Here is a 12818-nt window from a genome sequence, read left to right as displayed (position 1 = left end):
AGTGTCAGAGCTACTATTTAAACCCATTTCTATTTAATTCCAAAATCTAGTATAATAACCCCTCTATTATACTTACTTAATATGCTTCTGTTATTAATGACTTAAAAAACACACAATTAACCTTTGCTTATATTTCATCATAAGATTCAAGGGTATGGGTAGAGAAACAAACATTTCAAAAATTTAATTTTAGGTATTGCTTTGAACTCCCTTTTTATTACCTGTTTATCCACAGTTGCTAGGGACTAGAAAAACTGAACAATTTAGGTTAGTTCCTTCCACGTCCATGTCCCCTTTTAACTAAATTGCTGACAAAGAATTGAATGTTACAGAAAACATCAGGAAGGAAAAAAACAGTAGTTTATGCTATTATCATACTAAATATTTAAGGTTTACTAACATAGATTTGGGCAATAAATTCATGAAAATTAAAATCTTCTGTGCATCAAAAGACACTATCAACAGAGAAAAAAAGACAACTCACAGAATAGGAGAAAATATTTGCAAATCATATATGCTAAGGGATTAACATCCAAAATACATAGAGAACTCCTAAAATGCAACAACAAAAAACCAACAACCTGACTCAAAAAGTGGAGAAAGGACTTGAATAGACATTTTTCCAAGGATGATACACAAATGGCCAATAAACACATAACATGCTCAACATCACTAATCATTTGGGAAATGCAAATCAAAACTACAATAATTCAATAGATACCACCTCACACTCATTAGTATGACTACTATTTTTTTTTAAAAAGACGAAAATAACAAGTGTTGGTGAGGATGTGGAGAAAATGGAACTCTTGTGCACTGTTAGTGGGAATGTAAAATGTACAGCCACTGTGGAAAGTAGTATGCTGATTCCTCAAAAAATTAAAAATAGAATTGCCAAATGATCCAACAATTCTACTTCTGTATATATACCACCCAAAGTTAAAAGCAGTGTCTTGAAGAGATATTTGTGCACCTATGTTCATAGCAGCATTACTCACAATAGCTGAAATGTGGAAGAAATAAAAAGTGTCCATCGATGGGTGAATGGATAAGCAAAATGTGTTATATACATACAATAGAATATTTTTTGACAGTAAGAATATAGTTTTATTTATAGAAGTAATAAAAGGAATATACCACACAAGTATTTTACACACAAAACACCTTAGACACAAAGATATGGAAATGAATTTTTACAGTTTATTCACATTGAGTCTAGAATACTAGGTGACCCATTGTCACCTTTAAATAACAGAATCTTGTCACATCTCTTGAATACAAATTAAACAGCTCAGACTGAGTTGGTGGAGGTCACATAGAATCTGGAACTCACTCTAGTCTGTGCCTTTACCCTAACTCTTGAAGCTGCTACACTCATGACAGAATAATTCAGTGGGTGGTGAATCAGACAAAACAAACACCAAACAGACTCTCCTTCACAGCATGGCAGGTGTGAGAGAAAGATAAACTTTAAACAAAGCTGTATTTATCTCGCAACAATGCCCCAACTGAAGCACTTTTTTTTTTTCCTATAGACAGATACTCCTAACACAGGTGCCAAGAGGACTGCTCTACTACTAGAATTAACACTATCTCTAATTTTTTTCTGCAGCTCAAGAACCTTCAATGGCTCCCTAGTGCCTATGAACTCACAATGGCAGCATGTTAAGGCTGGACTTTTCTTGTTTGTGACTAGCCCCAGTGGCTTAGCTGAAATTGTTTAAGATTTTATTGGAATTCAGTATTAATTGTGAAGTGGGAGAGAGAGACTGAAGGCTTCATAACGGTTCTGGAATGTGCTTAATTTGGGCACTGAAAATCCAAATATTTTAGCATTCAACTCCCCTCATACAATAGAATATTATTCAGCCTTAAAAAGGAAGGAAATTCTGACATATACTACAACATAGATGAACCTTGAGGATGTTATGCTAAGTGAAATAAGCCAGTCAGAGAGAGACAATTACTATATGATTCCACTTATCTGAGGTACTTAGTAGTCAAAATCACCAAGACAGAAAGTAAAATGGTGGTTGTCAGAGCTGGGGGGAGGGAGAAATGGAGAGTTATTGATTAATAGTTATAGAGTTTCAGTTTTACAAGATGAAAGGGTTATGGAGTAGATGGTGGTGATGGTTGCACATTATGAATGTATTTAATACCACTGTACAGTACATTTAAAAATGGCTAAGATGGTAAATCATGTTATGTGTATTTTACCCAATTAAAATAATTGGGGAAAAAAAGGTGTGGATAAGAATCAGAAGCAATTTTTACAAAGGACAATGACTAAAATTATACCCTAAAAGATTTGAGTTTGACTAGAAGGGAATACATTGAGCTTTTTAGCTCTAAACCATCTTAGATATGACATATGCCTATTGCTTACCCACTGTTATGGTCTCAAACAGTGTAAATAAACTATTTTTCATCGATTTTTGTAGTTTTGCCTGTCCTATCTGTTGCCATTGGTACATGGCAGAAACCTTGAACTAGAAGATAGTAGAGCATGTTCTCTTAATGGCTTTTGTAACCTGGCTTGATTTGCTGGCAGTTTTGTCAAGCTGCTGCCTGAGTTGCTCTTCTTATCTCCTATTTTTATTTTTTAAAAAAGGGTCAGACCTTTTGATATGGATGATAAAGTATGATAAGGTTGGAGTGGGGAAGATGCCAATAAATGATTCCTTCTATCTAAGAATAATTCCACCATTTTATTCCAGCTTCCTGTTTCCTGTAACGCCAGATACGAGCAATCTTACTGAAGTTCTTTTAGAAGCGTTCTCCTTAGCTTTAGTGAGCTCCTCTCTGCTCATATTTCTGGGCAGGAAGATTGCCAGTTTCCATAACTATGATGTCAATTCCAACCAGGTGAGAGGACAGGCCTTTCTATTACTTTCTGTGACCCTTTAATCTTTGTTCTCTAACCTTAGCCTGCAGTTAAAATGAAGACTGGATTCTTCTGTAACCAGAGAGTCACTTGGACCATGATTTGAATTACAATTACCAAAGGATGTTTTAAATTTATTTATTTATTTATTTTTGGCTATGTTGGGTCTTCGTTGCTGTGTGGGGGCTTTCTCTAGTTGAGGCGAGTGGGGACTACTCTTCGTTGTGGTGCGCGGGCTTCTCATTGTGGTGGCTTCTTTTGTTGCGGAGCACAGGCTCTAGGCGCGCAGGCTTCAGTAGTTGTGGCACGTGGGCTTTAGAGCAGAGGCTCAATAGTTATGGCGCACGGGCTTAGTTGTTCCACGGCATGTGGGATCTTCTCGGACCAGGGCTCGAACCCGTTTCCCTTGCATTGGCAGGCGGATTCTTAACCACTGCGCCACCAGGGAAGTCCTACCAAAGGATTTTTGAGAAGTGTGGCATACTTAACTCTGAAGCCACTTGAATTAATGTGTGTGGTTACTCTAGAACAGATATGGTGTAGGGAGGCAAGAAGGTAATGTATGACATCATGTTGTTAAGCTAGCAGAGTTCCTCTCCTCTCCTTTTATCTTCCTTTCCCCCAAGTCCTTAGAAGTCAACCACATGCCAAAGCACAAGAAGAAATGCAGTGGAGGGACTTCCCTGGTGGTCCAGTAGCTGACTCTGCTCTCCCAATGCAGGAGGCTCCGGGTTCCATCCCTGGCCAGGGAACTAGAACCCACGTGCCACAACTAAGAGTTCGCATGCTGCAACTAAAGAGATCCCGCATTCCACAACGAAGACCCAGTGCAGCCAAATAAATAAATAATTTTTTTTTTTTTTTTTTTTTTTTTTTGCGGTATGTGGGCCTCTCACTGTTGTGGCCTCTCCCGTTGCGGAGCACAGGCTCCGACGCGCAGGCTCAGCGGCCATGGCTCACGGGCCCAGCCGCTCCGCGGCATGTGGGATCTTCCCAGACCGGGGCATGAACCCGTGTCCCCTGCATCGGCAGGCGGACTCTCAACCACTGCGCCACCAGGGAAGCCCATAAATAAATATTTTTTTAAAAGAAATGCAGTGGAATATCAAAACTAGGCTAATAATACAATTAAGTTGGCCTCCCAGAAATAGTCCTTGTCATTTTTTTGTTTTAGTCTCCGACCATTTTGAGTTTGGCTTTTCCCCTAGAAATTAAAAAGGGAATATGGGGACTTCCCTGGTGGTCCAGTGATTAGAACTCAGTGCTTTCACTGCCGTGGCCCCAAGGTTCAATCCCTGGTCGGGGAACTAAGATCCTGCAAGCCGCTTGGCACGGCCTGGTGGCCTAGTGGTTAGGATTCCGGACTTTCACTGCCTGGCCCGTGTTCAATCAGTGTCCCACTTTGACTTTAGGATAGTATAGAAGGAAGCAAGAAAAATAGTACTATATTTCTCCCTGTCATCCTAATTCCCAGAAATCATGCGGAAGAGAATAATAAGGAAAATGTCTCATTTACTCACTTTGAAAAAGGACTTTCCTTATGATCTCTAGCTAAAATGAAGAAATCAGATTTGCCATCCTTCACTTCTTTCCAATAATATTTCAGTGTTATTTGAAGTGATGTAAACAACCCTATCTTCATGCATAAGAAATAACAGTATACCTTTAGTTCAAACTCAAATCAGCCTTCTTTGACAAACAGTGGGCCTAAAGTATTTGCCATTTCTTTACAGGATTTAATAGCCATTGGCCTTTGCAATGTCGTCAGTTCATTTTTCAGATCTTATGTGTTTACTGGTGCTGTTGTCAGGACTATTATCCAGGATAAAGCTGGAGGAAGACAACAGGTATGTGAAATAGAATTTGATCTCTAATATAGAAAGACACTTAGGTCTATTCATATGTATATTCACAGAAGGGGATTATATTAGTTTAACTATGTTACTGTTTTAATGTGATGCTTGTTTGGGAAGAATTTGGATTTCATGCTTGGCTTAATTTTTGCTTAGATTTTGTCTTAAAAGCTATCTGTCAATGTGGAACTTGAAAGTCATTTTCTATAAAAATACTGTTCTGTTAAAGGCTTCTATATATTAGCCCACAAAAAAGCTACTTTCCATGTAACATACCTAAAAGATAATATTTCAGATAAACCAACCATCACCTATTAACATTTTTTTCTATGGGGAGATATATTCTCAGCCCTAGTCTGGGAAAATGATAATATAACTCTCTCCTTCCTGACAGCAGAACTAGAAACTTTCCTGGCTTTCTCAAAAGGCATGACAAGAGGCTTTCATGATAGAGAATAAAGTCTTTGTCTAGGTGAGCTTAGGGAATTTATGACCATTCTACCTTTGTGTAAGAGAAAATTATCTAGGTCAGACCCTCTTCAGGTATCCTGAATTAGTAAACTAAATATATAGGGGTATGGAAAGGAAGAGGGAAAGGGAAAATGTTGGCAGAGAAGGCGCTAAAGGCAAGCTCTCTAATTGTAGGTAAGAGATTTTTTTTTAATTTATTTATTTCATTTATTTATTTTTGACTGTGTTGGGTCTTCGTTGCTGCGCGTGGGCTTTCTCTAGTTGCGGCAAGCAGGGGCTGCTCTTCGTTGTGGTGTGCAGGCTTCTTATTGCGGTGGCTTCTCGTGTAGCAGAGCACAGGCTCCAGGCGTGTGGGCTCAGTAGTTGTGGCTCGCGGGCTCTATAGCACAGGCTCAGTAGTTGTGGTACATGGGCTTAGTTGCTCCGCAGCATGTGGCATCTTCCTGGACTAGGGCTCGAATCTGTGTTCCCTGCATTGGCAGGCAGATTCTTAACCACTGAGCCACCAGGGAAGCCCGGCAAGAGAGTTTTTAAGTCCAACGTTCATGAGTTTTAAACTGACCAGATAAAAGTTACAACTTGACAACATGAGAGGTGTCGCATCTCAGTTATATAGCATGAATAAATGTCAAAGAACTATCAGAATTGAACCTGGAGTAAGGCTATGGAATGAGTCCGGGGATCAGGAGGCACAGAAACAGTGACAGAAGTCAAAGACAAGCTTAGGCCACAGCAGCACAGTAGGGAGGTATAGCCATGGTCAAAAAGTAAAGTGTCAGAAGAATGGACACTGAATTTGAATGGGGAAAGATAAAGTGTCACAGTCCATGGGTAAATATAAGTGAAATATAAGGTGAAAGCTAATAAAAGTCAGAAGATTGGACAGGGGTGAGAACATGGGTCTAGAGTAAGCCCATACCATATGATTTTATGTGGACTGAGTTTTTTTGTTATAGAGTTTCTGCCAGACACATTGGCCTTTAAGGTGTATGTAGCTGTTTTGCACTACTATTTAACCAAAAGAAGGAAGATGAGTTATGTTAAAAAGAAGGATGTTCTATGCAAGTGTGAAAAAATTTTGAAGTCAAAATGAGAAGGTTTTATGGTAAGAAAAAATGGAAATTCCAGACAATAGTTCCCACTAACTTGTGACCACACACTTTGTCTATTTAGTATACAAGCATAACAAATTTGGGGAGAAAAGATGCATGTGGTTGGAAAAAACTAAATCACGGTGCAGGTAAAATTAAGTGCAGAATAAAGACAATAAATTTTAAAATGCCATAAATATTGCAAGAAGGAGAATGATGGATAAAGTGAGACTTTCATGGATCATTGCAAGAGGGTTAGGATATGTATAGATGGAGGGAGGGAAGAAGGGCTTCAGTTCAGCCTCAGAGCTGCCTTTAGCCTGTTGGACAAAGTGCCTGCTTCAAAGGTTGCCGATGGCTCTCATTCTGTTTTCTGCTATGGCATTGCTCTCCCCTACCAATGACATCTCTCTTTGTGGTACAGTGACCCTTCAAAGGGAAGTATGTCCCCAGGGATACCAGTAAGTCCTTCCCCAAGACCCTGACTTGCCCAGGGCAAATTGCTGGTTCAAGCAGAGAATGCCCCTGACCCTGGCCCTCCACACTGGAGCTACCCCACCTCCAGTAAGTTTCTGATCTGGACTCGTTCAGCCTTCTTCATCCCATAGCAGGGGTTATTCTCTCCACCCTTTTTCTCTGGGGACTTTTGATTCACTCTGCCTGAGAACACCCCCACTTTTTCAAAGCTCCTCAGGACTGCAGGAAAGAGAGGCAAGGGGGCTGGCTCTGAACCTCTCTGACATGACTTGTCACCAGGAGCCACTTATGTATATATGTATTATGTATGTGTGTATGTATGTATGTGTGTATGTATGTGTGTCTGACATAAATACAAACTGTATAAAATGTGTCTGGATTTCACTTTAATTTCTCCCTGTCTAGAACCCACTTGTCTTTACTGGTTGCAGCAAAACCTATCAGCCCTTCCAGCCATGGCCTGGGCCTGCTCATCCAGTTCTGACCACTATGCTTCCCTCTTCTCTATGACTGGGTTCCTTTCCTTGTTCTCTGCTTTCCAAGGACCAGCCTTCTTGCCTTGTCCCCAGGCTCCCAGAACTGCTTTCAAAAATGAGTTATTATTTTAAAAAAGAAAAGAAAAAAATTATCAAAGAGAGAAATGAGCTGTGTTCTTTTTAGAGGAAGCAGATAGTGCAGTGGAGAGAGCCTGGATTTTGGAGTCAACTGGTCAGGTAGATTGAAACCTGACTCAGTAGTTCTAGATGTGTGACCTTGGGCAAGTTACTTTCACTTTCTGAGGCTCTAGTCCTCATCTGTAAAATGGGGATAAGGATAACCTTTCAGTTGTGAGAATTAAACTGGATGACAATAGTGCCCACCATAGTGCGTGTCACTTAAGATGTTCAAATATCAGAGCTTCTACCACAGGTCCCTAGTGCCCTGGCTGGTCCATGGTAATGTACTGTCCGCTGCTTATGGAGCATTTGGTGTCTGAGGGTCTGCATGTCAGTAGTGGCTGTGTTTTATGGGACCTCACATTGCCTTGAATCCCCAGAAAGATGGTAGAGTCAGTCTTTGTTCAAGAAAGCCTGGAAAAGTGATGGAAAATCAGAGCAGAAAAGCAAAACATGCATGAGATGTAAAGTTGTACATGCTCGTTGTCTCTAGACCCTGTTCAGGCACTGAGTCTGTGATTCTGAGAGCCATCAAGCATCCTCCTAAGGCACAATGCCACCAAGGATGGCCCTCTGATCCCAAAGCCCACTCCTTTGCGTGTGCAGCCATGGGGGACACACAATTATTGGCAGGCCTCCCTGAGCAGCAAGTTTTATGGGATTCAGTGTCTGGTTTGTGCTCATTTTAAACTAGGTTTATACAGCTAATTTTGGTGTCTGTATGTCTTCGCTTCCTTAAAAATAATGAGAAGAATTTTGGAGAAAGGAGTAGAAGGAAGGAAAAGTCCTGATATATATTTCCTGTGCTAATCAAAGCAGTTTCTTCTTATAGTGCAAGACTGCCTGAAGCTAGACCCTAAAACTCGATGCAGCAACAGGCTAATATGTACATTGGCTGGAGGAACTTATGGCGTCAGTTACCTTTTTTTTAGTTCCACAGTGTATAAAATGTTTGCCATGAGAACTCCCTGAGGTTCAATTACAGTGATCCATTTTCCTGAATCCTTCTCCCTTTACTCTTCTCTCAAGGTTCAACTTTTCCATGTTGGGCTGGTCCCATTAGCTGTGCATCAGCTGGGATGGGGAAAGAAGGAAGTAGGATGTTGATTTCATTGTGATTATTATCAGCGATATATTTATATGGCAAATAGCAGTGAGTAGTGAGAGGGAATCCAGTAGGAAGTTATTTTTTTCACACCTAATTAAAAAAGAGAAAAAAAGTTAGAGAATCATTGCTGAGTGGTCATTTAATGGTTTAGATTTAAGGTTGCTTGTTCTTGCTTGTATATGCCATTATTTTGATTTGTGGTTACATACAGTTTTATTCCCCCTCCACCCCCATCACAGTGGGAAATTACACTGCTGTATATTATTTTTTCTTAGTAGGGGTTTAAACAATGGAAATTTATCAATAGAAGATATAATGGTTCAAGATTATGTCCAGAGAGCCTTGAGATTATAAAGGGAACTATGCTTCTTAGCTTTCTACCTGTATTTGCCAGTCTGAATCACTGCTTACCAAGTAGTACTGAGCCCAGAGTAGTCAACCCAGGTGGGATAGGATCCAGAGCTCCTATATACAGCCCTGACTCATGTTCATAACCTTTTTTGATGGCAGTGAGGCAGAGGGAAACTGAAGTAGGAAAATCAGAAGTGAATATCATGGTGTTTTTAAGATGAAGCACCACTGAAGCTGTTAGATGGGAAGTTATCCAGGCTCCAAAAGAGCGAGGTGGAATGGTTGGGATTTTAGGGCTGACAGTGATGAGTCTACCAGGGCTTTTCTAAACTGTTCAAAGAAGGGTTAAATTTAGGCTGAAATGCAGCCTGGATTTTAGGAGACTTCAGATTCATACCACAAAGCTATGGCAAGAAAGATTCAGATATCCCAGACAATATGCGACTTTTCAGAAAGCCTTCATACATCCAATCAACAAGAATTTATTGAGTACCTAGTATGTGTTTAGCACTTTGACAGGACCTGAAAATGTCAGTTCACGAAAAATGCACTTATGCTGGATGGTTATACTCAACCCCTTTTAAGAAAAAAATGACATGCTTCTCACCAAGCAGAAGGCCTCAGTTGCAGACAGGGACCAATACATTCCTGATGGTCTCTCTCCACCTGGCTCTGTCTCCTCAGTTTGCATCTCTGGTAGGCGCAGGTGTGATGCTGCTCCTGATGGTGAAGGTGGGACACTTTTTCTACAAACTGCCAAACGTAAGTAGAACTAATCAAATAACTAAGTCAAGAAAGAATGGATCTCCAGATTACATTTTGGTGGGGCATCTCTGAGGAGAACTGTGTTCAACTGATCCACAGTGGTTGCCCCAGCCTATTTCTAGTTCCTTTTCTTTAAAATAACAGCCACTGCCTCACAGGATTGGGAGTTAAATAATATAATATGTATAATATGGAGAGAACGGTTTTGAGCTAGTAATAAGCACTAAAACAATTGTTATTCTTCTCGTTTCTGTTAATCTTTTTTTTTTTTTTTTTTTTTTTGCTTAAGCTATAAAGTAAGCTTTGGAAGTAAGGATTCAGTTAAACATGACCAAAATAGACTTCTGATGCCAGAACACCCAATACCACCACAGGCTTGGAAGCTCATTGTGCATTCATGCCATCTGTTTTCCTAAATAGTTTCCAGAAGTCCTTGTCCTGCATTCATGTGAACTCAGTCCCCCTACTGCTGCCGCACTGCCTCTTGGTCAGTTCAGAACACTAAAAGCAGCATCTAAAAATTGAGTTTTAACTCTGTGTTCAGCTAGGATGCCTCTATATACTTATGTGCCATTTCTTCCCTTTGTGTGAGACGGATGACCTTACATTTAGAGATGCCAGGTGCATTAATTACTAGCTATAATCGATTTGTCTAAGTGACAATACAGATCAATGCCCAGTCATCATAATTTCCTTTTAAGTTTCCTTAATGTTCCCTTTAGCTATTTTTAGATAGTACTAAGGGAGCGGGGAGGAGATTTTATTCCTGGTGCAGCAGCTTGGTTACACACTGAGGTGGCAGTCCCTAAACTGGCGTTGTTGTAAATATGATGCCCATCCTTTTGAATGCGTTTATTCCACCTGGTAAATATCAGGTTTCAGTAGAGCAGGACCATCTCAAGGCTGTTGCTGCCTTCTGCTCTTGTGATTCAGGGACCTTGGAAACCAGCCATGGAATATATGCATGGTGGGTGGGATTAAGCTTCTGTTTATCACACAAGCTGTCCTCTGATTCCCAGCAGAAGCCATCTACAGAATTTAGTTTATATAGCACCTTGGGTGCTATAACTCTTGGGAGTCTATTTTCGGAGGGCCACTCACTAATTTACTTTGAACAATGATTTTTTCCATTCTAGAAGAGTCAGAATTTTTAAAAATCTCAAATAAAAATCTGTCAGAATTCACTGAAGGGTAGTGATAAAAGTAAGTAAGCCCTCCCTTACTATAAATATGTTGGGGATAGAACAGCCCTTGCTTTTGGCCAACCATGTTATGGCATGTTATTTTTATATCATCTAGTTAGGATGTTTTTGGGTGAGAAAATGTAAATACAATCTGATCAGTGGAATATCTGAATTTCTACAACACTGGGACTCTATGAGTATTAAACTACGAATGATTCCTTCCTTTTTTGAACAACTGTGGATAGCTTGTTGCAAAATCCTTAGGAGAGTAATTGGTGGAACATCCTGGCTAGGATCTCAACTAGTTAGCAATGGAACCAACATAAATTTTAAAAAAACGTAATACAGGGACTTCCCTGGCATTCCAGTTGTTAGGACTTCGTCTTCCAGTGCCCGGGGTACGGGTTTGATCCCTGGTCAGAGAGCTAAGATCCCACATGCCTCATGGCCAAAAAACCAAAACATAAAACAGAACAAATATTGTAACAAATTCAGTAAAGATTTTTTTAAAATAGTTCTCATCAAAAAAAATCTTTAAAAAACCATAATGCAAATAGTATATTCAATATTGTTCCAATTTTGTGTGAAAAAATACATAGGCTATACCAAAATGTTAACAATGGTTATCTCTTGTATGATGGAAATTATATATAAATTCAATTCTTCTTTATACATGAGCACGTTTTATCTCAATATTAAGAAAGGTAAAAATTTTATTGTATATTATGTCATGAAAAGATTTGTTTCCTCTTCATACTCCATACATCAAGCCCAAAATCTGGTAAAAGCCCTATGAAGTTGAATTTCTTATCTTTCCTACCACATCTCCCTGCAAATTGTGGAAATTTGGGGAGATTCTTGACTGGAAAGAAGATGAAGATGGGAAACAAGTAATTTCTGTTGACTTCATCTTTGTTCTTCCCTCGTCTACTGACCTGTTAAGACCAAGTGGTCACTGAGTAACCTCAGAAAATAAGAGTAAGCTTGGATCCAATCCATTCCTGATGATAGGATCAGTTCTAATTCGCAGGCAGAGTGTATATATATATATATATATATTTTTTTTTTTTTTTTTTTTTTTTTTTTTTTTGCGGTACGCGGGCCTCTCACTGCTGTGGCCTCTCCCATTGCGGAGCACAGTCTCCGGATGCGCAGGCTCAGCGGCCATTGCTCACGGGACCAGCCGCTCCATGGCACGTTGGATCTTCCTGGACCGGGGCATGAACCCGTGTCCCTTGCATCGGCAGGCAGACTCTCAACCACTGTGCCACCAGGGAAGCCCTAGGCAGAGTATATAGAAGAGAGGATGGTTAGGAAAAGAATGAGAAATGTTTCTTAAAGTAGGTTTGATTCTACTTTGAGGCCCTGATGATTTTACATCCCTATGAGTATCCATCTTCATTTTCTTATATTTAGGACACTTTCTTTCCATCAGAAAGGGAGACATGCTTACTTTTAAAACTTTGGAAAATTCACAATAGATAAAAATCTATTTTTTAGATAGACTGTTTACACACTGAGGTGGCAGTCTCTGAAGCCATAGTCACAAATAAACCATTATTAACATTTTGGCATATATCTAACCAATATTATTCTCTATAAATGTATAATACTTTGTGTAATTGTGATCTAACTGTACAATCTGGTATTCTTGTTTTAATTTAATATGTAGCATGATACTCCATACTATAACTTAATCCTCTTAAATTAGGTTATCTGAATTTTTGTTATTATAAATAACACAACAGTGAGCAATTTTGTACATCTACCCTTTTCTATATTTAAGATAGATTTCTAAGAGTAAAACAAAATTTCTGTGTGAAAGCAGATTAGCATTTCTTGATATATTGCCAAATTATTTTCCAAAAGGGCAATACTCAACACCCATTTTAATGGGATGTCCTCAATGTTTTAAATTTGCTAATTTAATTTGATGGACAAAAAATTGGTATCTTATTGTTGAAATAATTGTAGT

General features: G+C 39.4%; 1 protein-coding gene across 1 annotated transcript in view; it reads left to right on the top strand.

Moving 5' to 3' along the window:
* SLC26A8 (solute carrier family 26 member 8) overlaps positions 1–12818 on the top strand; it is a gene marked incomplete at its 3' end in the record, with an annotated part of 70332 nt that overhangs the window by 45861 nt on the left and 11653 nt on the right. Inside the window, exons 9-11 of the mRNA XM_081246439.1 lie at positions 2721–2868; positions 4621–4734; positions 9579–9656. Coding sequence (XP_081102565.1) covers positions 2721–2868; positions 4621–4734; positions 9579–9656 — 340 coding nt within the window. The remainder of the gene's footprint in view (positions 1–2720; positions 2869–4620; positions 4735–9578; positions 9657–12818) is intronic.

Source organism: Mesoplodon bidens (assembly GCF_964165515.1).
Source record: "Mesoplodon bidens genome assembly, chromosome: 10".
In the NCBI taxonomy this organism is placed as follows: Eukaryota; Metazoa; Chordata; class Mammalia; order Artiodactyla; family Ziphiidae; genus Mesoplodon; species Mesoplodon bidens.
This window is presented reverse-complemented; position numbering and strand designations above follow the sequence as displayed.